The sequence below is a fragment of the Ahaetulla prasina genome, chromosome 18, assembly GCF_028640845.1.
Source record: "Ahaetulla prasina isolate Xishuangbanna chromosome 18, ASM2864084v1, whole genome shotgun sequence".
Classification (NCBI taxonomy): Eukaryota; Metazoa; Chordata; class Lepidosauria; order Squamata; family Colubridae; genus Ahaetulla; species Ahaetulla prasina.
In genome coordinates this window covers 4,473,386-4,491,823 of record NC_080556.1, presented here as the reverse complement: position 1 = coordinate 4,491,823, position 18,438 = coordinate 4,473,386, and the positions used below count along the sequence as shown (strand labels likewise).

At 46.1% G+C, this 18,438-nt stretch overlaps 2 protein-coding genes across 4 annotated transcripts in view; one reads left to right on the top strand and one right to left on the bottom strand.

The window, feature by feature from the left end:
- The window catches only part of LOC131186979 (uncharacterized), a 78,291-nt gene that overhangs the window by 32,209 nt on the left and 27,644 nt on the right, over positions 1–18,438 (bottom strand). The window lies entirely within an intron of this gene.
- Positions 8,823–18,438, top strand: part of VWA1 (von Willebrand factor A domain containing 1) — a 28,455-nt gene continuing 18,839 nt past the window's right edge. The window contains exons 1-3 of one of the 3 annotated variants that reach the window (XM_058161005.1): positions 8,823–9,245; positions 11,087–11,433; positions 15,196–15,259. In XM_058161005.1, coding sequence (XP_058016988.1) covers positions 11,347–11,433; positions 15,196–15,259 — 151 coding nt within the window. In that variant the 5' untranslated portion in view covers positions 8,823–9,245; positions 11,087–11,346. The remainder of the gene's footprint in view (positions 9,246–11,086; positions 11,434–15,195; positions 15,260–18,438) is intronic. The other 2 variants (XM_058161007.1, XM_058161006.1) reach the window with 2 other exon arrangements.

The window sequence follows — 18,438 nt, the reverse complement described above, 5'->3', positions numbered from 1 at the left end:
ATTCCATTCCATTCTCTGTTCCATTTATCCTATTTTCTAGGAGACATGGATTCTATTCTGATTTCTTAGGGCTCGCTTCTGAAGAATAACTCTAAATCAACTCCTTTTTAAAAACCACTAATGATAATAACTGCAATTTAGCTACAACCGTCCATCGATAGCGCTTGGATTAAACCACAAGGGCATCGAAGAATAAGATGCTGATTATGAGGATGTAACGTAATAAAATCATCACATCTACAGTACTGGGATATTTCTGAATGGTCTATTAAATGCCCATTTGAAACTGATGCGCCACCACTGCAAATGTTTTCTTTTTCCAAAGTTTTTAGAAGAATTTTTTCTGTCCCATCGCTTTTTTTCCCCCCCTCCAGTTGTTATCAGTCTGTTCCAGCAAGGGCTGGATTTTCCCTCCTCCTTTTGCAGATGAGTTTGCGGGGCATTCCACGAGCCCACAGACCAATAGACCTCTTCTGCTGTCTCCATATTGGAAGCTGACCTGCAAAAGCAGGATATGGACTTGGGGAGAGTGGGTGGGGGGAGGCAGAAGGCCAAAAAAACAAAACAAAACAAAAAAACACCCTTTGGCCAGTAAATGAACCCTGAAAAGAATCTGGCAAAAATAGCACATCCCTTTCCTGTGCAGGCAGAGGTGGGGAGAGAAAAATGGGATATTGGAGACCCCCACAAAAAAAGGATATCAGAGGAAAAACAAAAAGAGGCCATGCCGAGAATGACAGAAAGGAAGCAGCTAATAAAATAATTTTTCTGTTGTTGTTGTTATGTTATTGTTGTGCTGTTTCAACTCCTACCCTCAAAACGACGCTGTAGAGCACTGCACACCAGAACAACTAGACACAAGAACAGTTTTTTTCCCGAAGGCCATCACTCTGCTAAACAAATAATTCCCTCAACACTGTCAAACTATTGACTAAATCTGCACTACTATTAATCTTCTCATAGTTCCCATCACCCATCTCTTTCTACTTATGACTGTATGACTATAACTTGTTGCTGGCAATTCTTATGATTTATATTGATATATTGACCATCAATTGTGTTGTAAATGTTGTACCTTGATGAACGTATCTTTTCTTTTATGTACACTGAGAGCATATGCACCAAGACAAATTCCTTGTGTGTCCAATCACACTTGGCCAATAAAATTCTATTCAATTCTAAATTCTATTCTATTCTATTCTAATTGCAAAGTCATGAAAACCCATCATGATCCCATGGACAATGTTCCTCCAGGCCTTCCTGTCCTCTACCATCCTCTGGAGTCCATTTAAGCTCACGCTGACTGCTTCAGTGACTCCATCCAGCCACCTCGTTCTCTGCCATCCCCTCCTTCTTTTTTTGCCCTCAATCGTTCCCAGCATTCGGCTCCTCTCCAGGGTGTCCTTCCTTTTCATTAGGTAGCCAAAAGATTTCAGTTTCATCTTCAGGATCTGGCCTTCTAAAGAGCAGTCAGGGTTGATCTCCTCTAGGACTGACCGGTTGGATGGCCTTGCAGTCCAAGGGACTCCCAGGAGTCTTCTCCAGCACCAGAGTTCAAAGGCCTCCATTCTTTGGCGCTCAGCCTTCCTTATGGTCCAACTTTCACAACCAGACATTGCAACTGGGAAAACCAGAGCCTTGACTATACGCACTTTTGTTGGCAGGGTGATGTCTCCCGCTTTTTAGTAAGCTGTCTAGATTTGCCATAGCTTTCCTCCCCAGGAGCAAACATCTTTTAATTTCTTGGCTGCAGTCCCCATCTGCGGTGATCTTGGAGCCCAGGAAAATAAAATCTGTCACTCCCTCCATTTCTTCCTCATCTATTTGCCAGGAATTGAGAGGGCCAGATGCCATGATCTTAGTTTTCTTAACGTTGAGTTTCAAGCCAACTTTTGCACTCTCCTCCTTCACCCGCATCAAGAGGCCTCTTCACTTCCTGCCATCTCTTTGCCATGAAAACCCCATGAATTTTTCCGTTAGTTCTGACCAAAAACAGGTGACACTGAGCGCGTCAATCAGAAAGGTCGGCAGTTCAGCGGTTCGAATCGTACAGGTCTCCTGCATGAGCAGGGGGTTGGACTAGATGGCCTCCAAGGTCCCTTCCAACTCTGTTACTGTTACAGGGTTTGTCCACTTACAGCCACCGGCCACCAATGTCCTGTTGGTAAATACCTTCCCTGGATAAGCACAATTCACACAATGCTTTGCACCAGCATTTTCGGCTTCTCCATCGACTCAGGAATGGCGATACAGGTAGTCCTCGACTTATGACCACAGAGGAGCCCAACATTTCCATTGCTAAGCAAGACGATTCAATGAATTTCGCCCCATTTTATGACCTTCCTTGCCACCGTCGCTAAGTGAATCCCTGCAGTGAAGTCTGGCTTCCCCGTTGACTCTGCTTGTCAGAAGGTCACAAAAGGGGATCACGTGACTTCGGGACACGGCAGCCGTCATAAATACGAGTCAGTGGCCAAGGGTCTGAATTTCGATCACGAGACCACAGGGATGCTGCAAGGGTTGCGCGAAAAACGGCCGTCACTTTTTTTCCAGGAGCGTTGTAACTTTGAATGGTCGCTAAAGAAGGACTAGAATATAGAATAACAAAGTTGGAAGGGACCTTGGAGGTCTTCTAGTCCAACCCCATGTTTAGACAGGAAACCCTGTACCATTTCAGACAAATAGTTGTCCAGTCTCTTCTTAAAAATTTCCAGAGTTCGATCATTTTCCCTGATGCCATTGAAGCCCATTTTCTTCCCAGCCCTGAAAAGTTCCTCCACATTCAAAAATAAGTAGGTAGGCTCTGATACACGTCTCATAAGAATTAGCTGCTAAGCAGGCTGATAATATGAATAGAATAGAATAGAATAGAATAGAATAGAATAGAATAGAATAGAATAGAATAGAATAGAATAGAATAGAATAGGGGAAAATAGGAATAGAATAGAATAGAATAGAATAGAATAGAATAGAATAGAATAGAATAGAATAGAATAGAATAGAATAGAATAGAATAGGGGAAAATAAGAATAGAATAGAATAGAAAATATGGAATGGAATGGAATGGAATGGAATAGAATAGAATAGAATAGAATAGAATAGAATAGAATAGGGGAAAATAAGAATAGAATAGAATAGAATAGAATAGAATAGAATAGAATAGAATAGAATAGAATAGAATAACAGAATCGGAAGGGACCTTGGAGGTCTTCTAGTCCAACCCCCTGCTTAGGCAGGAAACCCTACACCACTTCAGACAAATGGTTATCCAACCTCTTCTTAAAAACTTCCAGTGTTGGAGCCTTCACAACTTCTGGAGGCAAGTTGTTCCACAGATTAATTGTTCTCACTGTCAGGAAATTTCTCCTTAGTTCTAAGTTGCTTCTCTCCTTGCTTATTTATTTTATTTGTCATAACAATATATGTAGGTATCATACAAAAAGATTATATAATATATAAACACATATCTGAGTAAATATAAGGAGGTATAAGCATATATGTATATAGGAAGAAGAAAAGAAAAACAATAGGACAGGAACGGTAGGCACGTTTGTGCGCTTATGCACGCCCCTTATGGTCCTCTTAGGAATGGGGTGAGGTCAATAGTAGAGAGTTTTTGGTTAAAGCTTTTAGGATTATGGGAAGAGACCACAGAGTCAGGTAAAGTATTCCAAGCACTGATGATTCTGTTACAGAAATCATATTTTCTGCAATCTAGATTAAAGCGGTTGACATTAAGTTTAAATCTATTGGTTGCTCTAGTATTATTGCAATTGAAGCTGAAGTAGTCTTTAACAGGAAGGACATTACAATAGATGATTCTGTGAATTAAACTTAGGTCTTGTCGAAGGCGACAGAGTTCCAAGTTTTCTAAGCCTAGGATTTCAAGTCTGGTCAGATAAGGTATTTTGTTGTTTTCAGAGGAATGGAGAACTCTTCCACCCGTTGCTTCTTGTCCTGCCTTCAGGTGCTTTGGAGAAGAGCTTGACTCCCTCTTCTTTGGGGCAGCCCCTGAGATATTGGAAGGCTGCTCTCATGTCACCCCTGACTACCTGTCATGTTTCAATCATTAGCACCCACCTGTGATAACCTCCAGAAAAGAACAACCAGCTCTCTTTTAGGAAACCACTAATTCACCTGTCCATGCGCCTCTCTCCTCAAAAGACCATCTTATCCTGCACGTAGCGGAGCCAACCAAACACATCACTTTGAATTCTGCTATCAGCCATGAATGACTGGTGCAGCGCGACAGGCGGCCCTTCCTCGGGCGGTCTCAAACAACAGGCGGGCTGATGTGGAGCGAAGGCGCTGCGAACCCCCAACGGGTCAGGACCGCTCCGTCCTCTGCCAAAAATCCCTCGCGGGGCATCCAACCTGCAAACCCTCCTCCCGAGATAATCTTCCTTCGTTTGCCACAACGAGCCTCCGTCTTAGTGAACGTTCGGGAGATCAGGGCCTGCACGTGAGCACCAGACTTTTTATAACAACAAAACACACACACGCACAAAAACACACATACACGTAAGCATTTTCTGGCCCGCTGGTTCCCCTGTGTCTAGGACACACTCGAGGGCTACCAGGCTAACAAAACAAAACACACATGCTGTGCTTTGTGCTTAGAGAGGAACAGCACCAGCCACAAACTGAACAAAGCAACACGTAATCCAGCAGGCCATTTTAAGCAGTCATTATCCAAATGAGCACCAAGACACTATATATATATATATATATATCTTTGGTTATTTGGGTTTTCTCCCGCGTAAAATTGGAAGTGTCTTGGCGACGTTTCGACGAAATCCCATTCGTCATCTTCAGGCTAAGTGTTTACACCTTCGTGTTTCTCCTAGAATATATATATATGTATATATTATACATTATACAATATATTATATGTTTTCTTAGATTTTCGCAGGTGTTTGTATGTAGGTTTTTGGTTATTCGGGTTTTCTCCCATGTAAAATTGGAAGTGTCTTGGCGATGTTTCGACAAAGTCTCATTCGTCATCTTCAGGCTTCAGCTTCGTGCGTCTGGGAGCAATGTGTGATCGCAGCTGTTTCTTCCTTTTAACTGCTAGTGGGGGTTTGAACTGATTGGGTGGGAGCTTGACTGTGCTCTGATTGGATGGGGTTTTTTTTGTGCTCTGATTGGCTGGGGGTGTGTCCTGTTTGGGTGGGGGCTTGGTTGTGCTCAGTTTAGTCTGTGTTGCAGGGGGATTTGAGCTAGTGAGCTGCATTGCTGTTGTTTGGCTTCGTGGTCGTGCTACATCTTCATAGTGGGTGTCAGTCTGCTGCATGTATGGATTGGAGGGGTTTGAAATGGCTAATGTTGCAGCTGCAACATTAGCCATTTCAAACCCCTCCAATCCATACATGCAGCAGACTGACACTGGCAACCAGTGGGACTAGGAGACAGGAGGCTAAAACATATGAAGAACGGTTGCAGGAACTTGGTATGCCTAGTTTAATGAAAAGAAGGACTAGGGGAGACATGATAGCAGTCTTCCAATATCTCAGGGGCTGCCCCAAAGAAGAGGGAGTCAAGCTATTCTCCAAAGCACCAGAAGGCCAGACAAGGAATAATGGATGGAAACTAATCAAGGAGAGAAGCAACCTAGAACTAAAGAGAAATTTCCTGACAGTTAGAACAATTAATCAGTGGAACAGAAGTTGTGTATGTTCCAACACTGGCAGTTTTTAAGAAGAGGTTGGATAACCATTTGTCTGAAGTGGTGTAGGGTTTCCTGCCTAAGCAGGGGGTTGGGCTAGAAGACCTCCAAGGTCCCTTCCAACTCTGTCATTCTATTCTATTCTAAGTTGATTTAATCGTGTTCTGTTAGGTATGGCTGGGATCACAGAAGGCACTCAGCTCCTCCTGTGCCAGGGGGAAAGTTGCAAGGGGGGGGGGAGGAGAATGCTGTGTGGGTGTGGCTAAAAACAGAGGATGGGCTTTGAGAGCCAATGGGGTAAACTACGCGCAGCAACAATTGAGGTGGGAGGACATGTCTAAAAATAATAAAACTGCTCTTCAAGTCACGCTTGACTCCTGACTTTAAGGCCATATCACCTTGATCATTTCTGGTGGGGGTTGTTTTTCCCCCCCCCCTTCCCAATCTAGTCTACTGCCTTCAGATGTCCTGGGGTTTCCATCTCAGAACTGGCGTTTCAAACCTCACTTCCCCACCCCACCCCCACCTTGGAATTTGATGTCTACTCGCGTCTGATCTACTTCGAAGGATCGTCGGAGACGACAACGATGGCAGACCAGGCCTGGGGCTTGGCCGAAATGACAATGGGAAAAGCTTTTTCAAAGAAAATCCCAGAAAATCCACGTTCTCTCCTCCGCCTTCAGGCCCCACCGGTCGCAACATGGCACAGCGCCGGGTTTTTGTGACGTTTGCAAAATTATTTTGAGTAAGCAGGGCATGAGAAGCTGAATCACCCCAGATAGGGTTACTCAAAATTCATCAAGCGGCGGGCACCAGCGGGATGCAACTCCTTCGATAAACATTACCTCTCGCAACTCGACCGATATCATAATAACCACACCGAAGGAGGGCAAAGAGGAATTTGATCTGCTGTTACCCAATGGGGTTGATCTGATCTTCAATCTATGCGTGCTCAAGAGAAGCTTGAGAGATTTTTAAGCCCTTGGGACGTCTGCGCTGTAGTTGCCAGCTTTCCCCCAGGTCTCTGCAGCTGTGTTTCGCAACAGCACCCAACTTGGCAGGACGGGTCTGGTGTTGGCAACCCAACGAGAGTGAGGCTACAAGCTGGATGCCATCCCTGGCATGCCAATTTATCCGCGGGGCCCTTTGCCCCGTGTGTGCGAACCAAGCCCAGCTATTGCGCGAAAAGCAACCGGTTTGGAGTTACGCATGACCAAGTTCGCACCGCAACGATCTGTAAAATTTATATATATATATATATATATATGTTTAAAAAAAAAAGCTAACTCTCTCCCAGCCAGATGTGGGTTTTTTCTCCACCCCGCGCAGATGTGTGCGTGGCTTGGCTCTTGAAAGAGGTTGACTAGGGAAAAACAATATCCACTGCAAAACGTAGCAGGAGCGAGAATGTTCCGATTGGAAGCAAACGTCTCCGTTCTGTTTTTTCAATTTTCCGCACTGGGAAATTTGTCACTAGCTACGACCAAAAGAGGATGGAAGTTTGGAAACGGACGATTGCACGTCTGTTCAAACTCATCGTGGTTCTATTTGCGTGTGCATGTGTGTGAGAGAGAGGTGTAATGTCTTTGAGGGAATTGAGCTGACCTTTCCTCCCACTTTGGGGTGGGAGGCAAACAAAATAAAACCTTTAAAATTATATTCCACAAACTGGAAGCTTTGGGTAAAACTGTACTGGGCCCTTGTGCAAAAAAAAACAAAACACAACCCCTGAAGATAAATTTTGAGTATGACGTCTGTGCGTGGAAGAAATGACTCTTTCCTCCCACCCTTGGCTGGGATAGTAGTGGAAATACAGCCGAGTGCAAAAGCGTTGGTGCATTTTATAAAAGGAGCCCGTGTGAAGAATGCCATCTTGAAGGAACAACGCATGGCTTTAAGTAAAATTGGTCTGCATCGGACCGTTATCCCCCCAACCATTGCAGCATCCCTGCATGGTCGCGTGATCGAAATTCAGACACCTGGAAACCTGACTCGTACTTACGACGGCCGCAGTGTCCCAGTGTGTGTGTGTGTGTTGTGTGACACGGAATCCCTCCGTTTGCGACCTTCTGACGGGCAAAGGGGAAGCCCGGTTCACTTAACAACCGTGTGAGCAACTTAACCCCTGCGGGGACTTGCTTAACCACGGTGGCAAGAGAGGGTCTTAAAGTGAGGCTAAGCTCACTTAACAATTGTATCGGGTAGTGATGGAAGTTTTGGCCTCAATTGTGGCTGTAAGTCGAGGACTCCCTGCACAGCAGAACTGATGTGTGGGGGAGAGGAATATAATAAATATCCCATCCTGGCTTTGATTGGATCGATAAATCTCTTATATTATAAGTACTGATTTGCCCGGTTTTTTTTCCCCTCGACAGACTCCTTTGTATTAGCTGCATCACGAGAAATTAATCCACCTGAACCCTTTCCAGCCCTGGGTCTCCAGGCCAGGAAAAAAAGTTCGCTTCCTGAATACCAGTGGCTTGTGAAGTTTCTGAAAAACCCAGGAGCTTTCCTTGGGGGGGGGGGAGAGGAGAGAGAAGTTGGCAACCTGCAAGCATTCGACTTCCAACAGTTGACTGGAAGCTTTTTTTTTGGAATCAGAGGGAGTCACCTCCGAGAAGAAAAATAAAATAAAATACAGGTTTTGTATATGAGTGAGAGAGAGAGAGAGACACGCACACAAGTTTCCAGCAAAACGGATTTACTAGATGTATAAACAAAAAAATCCAACGGAAAAAAAACGGCACAGACCCTGCATAATTTTAACAGACTGCCCAATCTAAACAAATCTCCCTCCTTAAATCACCCTATATATAAATATATATATATATTTCCCCACTACCCGTTTGGAGAAGGTCGCCCTCTCCTGCTCAATTCTGCCCACCAACTGACACCAGAGCCAGCCAGCTGCCAACTTCTTCAAAGGTAAGTTGGGTGTGTGTGCGCGCACGTGTGTGTGTGTGTGTGTGTGTGTGTGAAAAACTGGCAAACTCCCTTTCTACCCAATTCCGCCCTCCCCATGGAAAGTCATCCGGAGAGAGAGCGTGGCGGTTAAGGGGAGGAGAAAGGGTTGTGTGCTTCAGCCACTCCTGTCAAAAAGACAGAGAAAGAGAGAGAGAGACAGAGAGAGACAGAGAGACACACACAGAGAGAGAGAGAGAGGGAGAGACACACACACACAGAGAGAGAGAGAGAGAGAGGGAGGGAGGGAAGGAGAGAGAGAGAAAAAATTTTTAAAAAAGGAAAGGAAAGGGACGGAAAGTAACTTGCACAGATTTCGCAACCCTGCGGGGAGGGGAGAAAATATGTACATGTTTCAAAGCTGGGGAGGGCGTCTGTCCCAGTCAAGGCCACGGTAGGATAAAAGCACCGACTGGCTCTCGAGCTGCAAGACATCAGAACATGCCTGAGTCGGGACGCGCACTTGGCCTCCTCCTCACCAATGTCAAGGCGCTGGGTTTAAGGTAGCCGCTGACCCATCCATCCGAATCCCGAGAGGACTTTGCTATGAGTTCCCCAGTTGCGTGGCTTCTGATTCTTTGCCTGCCCGGTGGTCTCCTGGCCCAGACTCCGCCAAGAGGTGAGCGGCTTCTTCGAAGGGTTTTGGATTTTGGAGATCCGGGTGGGCGGGGGGGTGGGGGGGATTTGAATCTGGATTGGAGATCTTCTTTCCCAAAGGAGAGTTTTTGGTTTATGGAAAGAACGGCTCTCCCCAGAATTATGTAGGCAGGTCATGGAGTAACCTTTCTCAAAGTCCAGCTGCCTGGGGATGATGGGAGGCGGCGGTCCTTGGGAAGAGCCCGGGTTTGGGAGTTTTGGATTTTGGAATTTAGATTTCGGAGCTCGGGGTTCGAATTTGGATTTTGGATTTAGATTTCAGAGATTGGGGTTCGAATTTGGGTTTTGGATTTAGATTTCGGAGATCAGGGTTCAAATCTGGGTTTTGGATTTAGATTTTGGAGATCGGGGTTTGGCTTTGGAATTTTCCCAAGGAGGGTTCGGGGTTAGGAAAGAAGGCCTCTCCCCAAAATTATGCAGGGAGGTTACGGAGTAAGTAACCTTTCTCAAAGTCCAGCTGCCTGGGGATGATGGGAGACTACGATTCTTGGGAAGAGCCTGGGTTTTGAATTTTTGGATTTCGAAGAGGAGGTCTCGCGGATGGCAGATCTGGGGGGACGTGAAGGCAACGTGAACGAAGCTTTTACGAAAAGAAGGTGGAGATTTTGCCCCGCCTGGAAAATTGCTTTGCTGTTTCTTAGCAGTGCCCTGCTTCGGGAGGTATGGGGAGGGGAAAACAAATGCAAACCGCAAAACCGAAGGGTTTTTTTAAAAAAAAAAAAACTTTTGTAAGGGGCAGTTAAGCCAGGCGAGATCTCTGCCCCGAAGCTGAAGCCCTCACCAAGCCCCGACAAACTGGAAGATGCTGTAGGGCTCTTTATTCCATAGGTGTTATTTTGGATGGGTTTTGTCTGAAGGTAGTTTGGCGAGACGTCGAAGGAAGGAAGGAAGGAAGGAAGGAAGGAAGGAAGGAAGGAAGGAAGGAAGGAAGGAAGGAAGGAAGGCAGGCAGAATTTGGCTTGGAAAAGACCGGCTTTGGTTTAGCTAGGAAAGTGCGCCTCTCCCCAGAATTACGCACACAGCTCGCAGAGCAGCTTTCCTCGGCTGCCTGGAGGAGAACGATGGGAGGCTAACACAACCCAAGGCAGCTAAATAGCATCTGACAGGGGAAACTGGGGACCACGGAGACTGAATGATGCGGCCGCTTCGATGCAGACGGGGATCCATTCATCCATCTATCCAACCTTCGTCTGGGGCTGCTGTCGTTGACGGCGCTTGGAGAGCTCCAGCGAAGAGGGAAGCTTGCCGGAGTGACGGGAGATCCTATTTATTTGGAAGTGGCTGGGAAGAGCTTCTGTGCGCACAGCAGCTGCCCTGTCACTGAGTCACGTCAGGGATAGGGTGAGACCGTGGCATCCTTTTTAAGTCTGCCTGAAAACTCCGTCCGAGGTCTCTCGGCCTTCTTGATTCTGGTTGTTGAATTTAGAGCTTCGGGCAGGCAAGGCAGAGGCTGGGGCTGGAAAAACGGACAATATTCCTTCTCGGCTCCCCCGAATCAAGGTTGAATAGGTGGTCACTCTGAAGGTGATGTTTTCTGGAAAGTTCTCTGTCCCAAAGCCAAAAGGTGTGGTCCTGGTACAGCAGGGATCAACTTTGGCCAAATCTGCCTCTTAATCTGTATGTCGGCGCTTAATTCCAATTTTCCAAATAACTTTGGTGCAAAATGAACCTTCTTTCTTTCTTTCTCTTTCTTTCTTTCTTTCTTTCTTTCTCTCTTTCTTTCTCCTTTCCCTTTCCCTTTCCCTTTCCCTTCCCTTCCCTTCCCTTCCCTTCCCTTCCCTTCTTTCCTTTCCTTTCCTGCAGAGAAGAGCAACCAGGATGATTAGGGGACTGGAGACTAAAACATATGAAGAACAGTTACAGGAACTGGGCCTGGCTAGTCTAGTGAAGAGAAGGACCAGGGGAGACAGGATAGCAGCCTTCCAATATCTGAGGGGCTGCCCCAGAGAGGAGGAAGGGGGTCAAGCTATTTTCCAAGGCACCTGAAGGGATGGAAACTGATCAAGGAAAGAGTCAACCTGGAAATAAGGAGACATTTTCTGACAGTGAGAAACAATCAACCCATGGAACAGAAGTTGCCTTCGGAAATTGTGGGAGCTTCATCGCTGGAGGCTTTCAAGAAGAGACTGGACTGCCATCTGTCAGAAATGGTGTAGGGTCTCCTGTTTGGGCGGGGGGGCGGGTGTTGTTGGACTAGAACAATTAACTAGTGGAACTGCTTGCCACCAGAAGTTGTGAGTGCTCCATCACTGGAGGCTTTTTTTAAGAAGAGATCGAACAGCCATTTGTCAAGAAAGCTATAAAGTCTTCTTCTCGGGCAGGGGGTTGGACTAGAAGACCTCCAAGGTCCCTTCCAACTCTTGTCATTCTGTTCTGTTCTGTTCCAACTCTATTAATCTATAACTTTCCTCTCCTCTCCTCTCCCCTCCCCTCCATCCTTGCTTCAGATGCTGTTCCTCCTATACTCCTAGCCCACAGTGGAGTCAAAACACATTTCTTACACCTTATCTCCCACTGGCTTCCCCAGTGTTGGCTGGGGAAGATGGGAGATGTGTATGACAGCCAGGAACTAGGGTCTCTTTACCACAAGCTTCCGAGAGACATTAGAAAAAGTTTCCAGGGAAGGTAAAGACCCATCCATTCTCCCTAGCCTTCATTCTTCTTCCAAGCACCTGTCCTTTCTCTCAAGCGTCGCAACCCAACAGCCATCTCTTCAGCTCTATGTGAAGAGCTATCCCATGCTTGGTTGGTTGGTGGAGGGTCAAAGTGTTCCTTTATCACTGTTTACCCAGACAGGGAGGGTCCTAAGCCAATAAAGACAAGGGATCTTGACTATAGCTGTGGGGAAGAACTTTGTGAGATAAGGAGCGATTTGGTAGTAGGTGTGTCTGTCAGGAATGGGGTGGGTTTTCCTTCGCTGTACCAGCAAGAGAACCGACGGCATAAATTTTACAGTCTCAACCAACTGGAACATCTGGAAAAGCGGGGGAAAATGTTGAAATTCTTTCTGTTCCTTCTTCCAATTTCCTCTATATTACATTTTTCCTTAAGGATGGAAGGGGGAAAGGAAGGGAGAGAGAGAGAAATATATATATATATATATATATATCCAGAGGACCTCCGCCAGTTTGTTCAGTAGAATATGACAAGGGTGTTTAAAATTAACCTGGTTATATGCAGGAAAGCGGAGTCCCAGTTGAAGCCACGAGGGGTGTGTGTTTAAAAATTACCTCCAATTTTTTTCTGCGAGACGCTCAGCCGCACCTTCTTCCAGGTATGCTCAATTGTGATTCAGCCTTTCTTTCTAAAGGCATAGTCACCCTGGATAAATAATTGGCCAAGAACCGGGAAAAGGAATAAATTCTTGTTTGGTTTCATCGGAGATTTTTAACTTGGAAAAGTTCCGGAAATGATTTGTGTAAAATCGAAGGAAAAGATGGGAGATGTGTATGACAGCCAGAAATTAGGGTCTCTTTACCACAAGCTTCCAAGAGACATTAGAAAAAGTTTCCAGGGAAGGTAAAAACCCATCCATTCTCCCTAGCCTTCATTCTTCTTCCAAGCACCTGTCCTTTCTCTCAAGCATCGCAACCCAACAGCCATCTCTTCAGCTCTATGTGAAGAGCTATCCCATGCTTGGTTGGTTGGTGGAGGGTCAAAGTGTTCCTTTATCACTGTTTACCCAGACAGGGAGGGTCCTAAGCCAATAAAGACAAGGGATCTTGACTATAGCTGTGGGGAAGAACTTTGTGAGATAAGGAGCGATTTGGTAGTGGGTGTGTCTGTCAGGAATGGGGTGGGTTTTCCTTCGCTGTACCAGCAAGAGAACCGACGGCATAAATTTTACAGTCTCAACCAACTGGAACATCTGGGAAAGCGAGGAAAAATGTTGAAATTCTTTCTGTTCCTTTTTCCAATTTCCTATATATTACATTTTTCCTTAAGGATATATATATATATATATATATATATATCCAGAGGACCTCCGCCAGTTTGTTCAGTAGAATATGACAAAGGTGCTTAAAATTAACCTGGTTATATGCAGGAAAGCGGAGTCCCAGTTGAAGCCACGAGGTGTGTGTGTGTGTGTTTAAAAATTACCTCCAACTTTTTTCTGCGAGACGCTCAGCCGCACCTTCTTCCAGGTATGCTCAATTGTGATTCAGCCTTTCTTTCTAAAGGCATAGTCACCCTGGATAAATAATTGGCCAAGAACCGGGAAAAGGAATAAATTCTTGTTTGGTTTCATCGGAGATTTTTAACTTGGAAAAGTTCCGGAAATGATTTGTGTAAAATCGAAGGAAAAGATGGGATGTCCCTACAGGCTTAAGACCTCAAAGACAATAAGGCGAACGGCAAGAGAAATGGGAATGGAAGAATTTTTTTAAAAAACGCAAAATCCACTTGGCCCGTTTTCCGCCTCTGTATGCACCCTCCACTTACCTGCATCCAAACCGGGCCATGTGGGGACTCCTGGGAGGGGAGGGGTAGGGTGGGTGGGGCCAGCCAGGAGTGGGATTTGGGGGTTCTCTGAACCGCACAGAATCTTAGCTAGAGGTTCACCTGAACCCCCAGCAGCCCAACCCTGAGAAAAGTTCCCTGAGGATGGGCTCCAGCATGAATCCGAAATCTCGGAGGACTCAACATCGGATCCCTGTGACCGATCCAGATTGAAAGGCCGTTAGTCCATACTTTGTAACTGCATGTAAAAGATGGCACTGTTTTATAAACTGGGAGTCGTTCTTTCTTCAAGCTGCGTGACGCCAATCCCAAATTTATTTTTGGTTCTTTTTTTTATGCCCCGCGGGGAATTGGCACTTTGGAGAAAACTGCAGTAAACTGATGTATAAATAAGTTGGGGGTTGAGGGGGTTTTTTGTTTTAAATCCCAGCAGGTTAGAGTGACATCGCATCCCAGTTTTGGATTTCTCCCACTGGGTCTCTAGCGCCCACACGCACTGCGTCACCACTGGCCACCCACTTGTAAGGCCTGATGGAAATGCAAAAAGTTTTGCTGACATAGCAGGACGTTTCGGTTCTGTTTTGCTGGGGGAAAAACAACAACCCATAGAGAAAGGTCACATAGGAGGGGAGGAGGAAGTTATGATGTTTTGTAACTAAAGTGACACCCGCAGGAATCTAAAAAGGGAGCCACATCAACCCGAGGCCCCAAATTATCTTTCCGTTCCACTGTTGAATGATGGACCATACGTACATAGAGATAGCCCTCGACTTACAATAGTTCGCTGGCTTCAGAGTTACAACGGCGCTGAAAAAAAGCGGCTTACGGCCGTTTTTCACACTTAGGGATCGGTTGCAGAAACCTCCCCCAATCATGTGATTAAAATTCAGCTCCTTGGCAACTGGCTCACATTTATGACGGTCACATTGTCCCCTTGGTCACGCTAATCCTCTTTTGCGACTTTCTGACGCGCAAAATCAATGGGGAAGCCAGATATCCCTGTAATCTCCTACGTTCTCCATGTTTGGGGGGGATTTGTTTAATCGGTCTTTGTGGCACAGGATAAAGGTTCTGGGAATTAGCTAGACCGAGCAACCCACGCAGCTAGAAGCTGCAACATTAATCCAGAGCGATCCACATCTGGAAAAAAAAACAAAAAAGGGAAGAAAGAGGAGGATGGGGTTTCGTGGAAACCTGAGCAGAACTGCCAGGGAAGCCAAACAGTGGGTTTACATTGTCTTCCGCGCTCCAAAATCGAAAGCCAACTGGCTTCAGGCACCCTTTTTGGAAGGAAAACTCACTCTGCATCCTCTTTTAGGTTACAAGGAATGTGACAGTTTAATTGCCGGTCCTGCCATCATATAACTCAAAGAGAGGATGGAAAACCATCCACTCCAAAAGTTTAACGAATCTGTCTTTCATTCCCGCTTTTTCCCCACAAACAATTCCAGATTTGGCTGATGTTTAACGACTTCTGGACAGGCGTCTTCCAATTGGGGCAGGGAATTGATCCAGGTAAGGATTCGAGTCCTTGCCTACGCAAGCCACATTTCCATCGTAAATGCTCCTGCTGTGAGGGAAAGCCACAATTATCTTGGCCCAGGCTCCATCGTATCTAATCGAGCCCAATGGGGATGAAACGTCCCTCGCCTCCTGGACTCGATTTATAATTTCCAAACAAAAGCCGCCTTTTCTTTTTCGGTGCTCCTTGATCTTAGGCAGACGGGTTTGCAAATATCGCGGCTGGAGCAGCCCACCAACCAAGGTTACTAATGACACGTAGCAGAAGAGGACGCAGACCCTGGGATCTTCGGCTACCAATCCAAAAGCCAAAGATAGTAGCGAGGGTCTCTTAAGATGTCTATTGACTCATCTCCTCCAGCTCTTGCCTCCAGGAAGTTGTGGATGCTCCAACACTGGAGGTTTTTAAGAAGAGATTGGACAACCATCTGTCTGAAATGGCATAGAGTTTCCTGCCTGAGCAGGGACTTGAAGAACTCCAAGGGGTGGGCTTCAAAAATTTTAGCAAGGGGTTCTCTGCCTGGTTGCTGGGTGGGTGTGGCTAGAGTGGGCATAGCCTACTCGGCCTCCTGCACCATGGCGGGGCAGGGGGGCCTTTTTGCCCTCCCCGGGCTTCAGAGGCTTTCCTTGAGTCTCCGGGAGAGTGAAAACGGACTCCCCAGGCTCTGGAGGCTGGAAATGGGCCCATTTCCGGCCTTTCTGAGCTTCCGGTAGGCCCATTTTTCACCCTCCCTGAACCTCCGCACACGCCGTGCATTTACCTGCATCCAAAATGGGCCGTGTAGGGACTCCTGGGAGGGGCGGGATGGGGTGGGAGGGGAGTGGGATTTGGGGGTTCTCCGAACTGCACAGAATCTTAGCTAGAGGTTCTCCCGAACCCCTAGCAGCCCATCCCTGCCAAGGTCCCTTCCAATTCTGTTATTCTGCATTCTTCTTTAAAGCAGCTTTCCATTTTCACCAACCCCCCACTAATAGCTATAAAAGCATGGCTGTGCCACAGGTTTCTCTTTCAAGCCCTATTCTATCCTGCACTTGTTTTTTTGCAAGAAGGCTTCACTCCACCGAGCAAAAATAACAATTTTTGTTTGAAGTCTATGCACCGTTACATTACAACAGTAACATCTTGCATAATGGACCAACTTTAAAGAGGCATACATTTAAGTTAAATTAAGTTAAAAGGGGATTGGATAGCCATTTGTCCAGAATGGTATAGGGTCTCCCGCTGGAATAAGGATTTGGACTAGAAGAGCTCCGAGGTCCCTTCCAACTCTTATTATTCTGTATTATTCGGTATTTATGATTCCTTAGCTACAGTTCCCCCAAAGTTAAAATTGCCTGTCCTTAATTTGACCATTGGATTTTCTTGTGCAATTGAAACAGTCATTTGCACTGCACGAAAAAGATTAATTAGTCCACAAAACAGTTAATTAGGATTAAAAATGCCATGTAAAAGGATCATAGATGCTTTCAGATTCTCTTCATCTGGCAATACAGGACAAAACAGAGAGGGGAGGGAGGGGGGGAAGGAAGGAAGGAAGGAAGGAAGGAAGGGGGAGGGAGGGAAGAAGGAAGGAAGGAAGGAAGGAAGGAAAGAAGAAAGATGCTTTCCCGGAAATTGTTAAAATGTCCTTAACCAGGTGACATCACCCCATGTAGCATCCTGTTTCAACAACAGGCAGTTGGAAGTCCCCGGGAAACGGATAAACAGGATGCGAAGTTCTTCCAATTTGCCTTCTGTGCTATATTATTTAGTGGTAGAGTCCCCCTGGACCCAGAGGTTCCACATTTTGTATCTGAACTTTCAATTAAGCCTCAGCTCTTCCGTTTTCGCCCAAAACCATGGGATCTGCCAGGAGGAGTGGGGCGTGGGTGGGAGGAAGCATGAGAAGGTCTAGAGAAACCTGTGCTTCTCTTCCCTGACCGTGCCACCTTCTGATCAGCACGCAGAAAGTGGCTAGAAATCGAAGAGGCAGGGCGAAACGTGGGCAGCAGCCCCTCCATCAAGACCACCCTCGCTTTGGAAGTGGTAAGGGCTGGGCTCAGCCCCTCCCGTTTCTCAGCAGAAAGGATTGGCGGATAAGAAAAATGCCTCTGCCAAATAAATAAATAAATAAAATTGGAGAGCTCTTCCTTATTAGGACCTTCACCGAGGAAGCTAAACAAGAACCAGCAAACTGGCTCCTTTGGGAAGGAAAATAAAATAGGGGAAATCGGACCGAGGGAAGAATGGAAACCAACATTGCATGGACTTTTAAGCCAGGGGTCTCCAACCTGGGCCGCATGAAGCCAGGCGGACTTCAACTCCCAGAATTCCTCCTTCCAGGGGAATTCCGGGAGTTGAAGTCCGCCAGGCTTAAAGCGGCCCAAGTTGGAGACCTCTGCTTTAGGCCGAGCTCACTACGGAAACTCAAGTCAAAAGACTGTTGGTATTTTAACTGATGCTGGGAAATCATTGACAGACGTTAATATAATAAGGTTTATTTTGTGCCCGCTCAACTGCTCCCGTTTGTTGGTGGCATTTCTTCCTCCTTCTTGTCCATGATTGAGTACCCGGCCGGAAGGACGATTAATTATTAAACAATATATAGTTCAGTGCTTTCCTTTGAGGCAAAACTCCGGAGAAGAAGTCGCTTCTGTTTATTTCCGGCGGCAAAAACATCTCCATCCTTGGTGTCCATTCCAGGGAAAATGCAGACCAGGGTTTTAGACTATAGAATAACAAGAGTTGAAAGGGACCCTGGAGGTCTTCTATCCCAACCCCCTGATTAGGCAGGAAACCCTACACCACTTCAGAGAAATGGTTGTTCAATCTCTCCTTAAAAACTTCCAGTGTTGGAGCATTTACAGTTGTTCCACTGATTTAATTGTTCTAACTGTCAGGAAATTTCTCCTTAGTTCTAAGTTGCTTCTCTGCTTGGTTAGTTTCCACCTGTTGCTTCTTGTCCTGCCTTCAGGTGCTTTGGAGAATAGCTTGACTTCCTCTTCTTTGGTGCAGCCCCTGAGATATCGGAAGACTGCTATCATGTCACCCCTAGTCCTTCTTTTCATCAGACTAGACATGCCCAATTCCTGCAACCGTTCTTCGTATGTTTTAGCCTCCAGTCCCGTAATCATCTTGGTTGCTCTTCTCTGCACTTCTTTCTAGAGTCCCCACATTATTTCTACATCGTTGC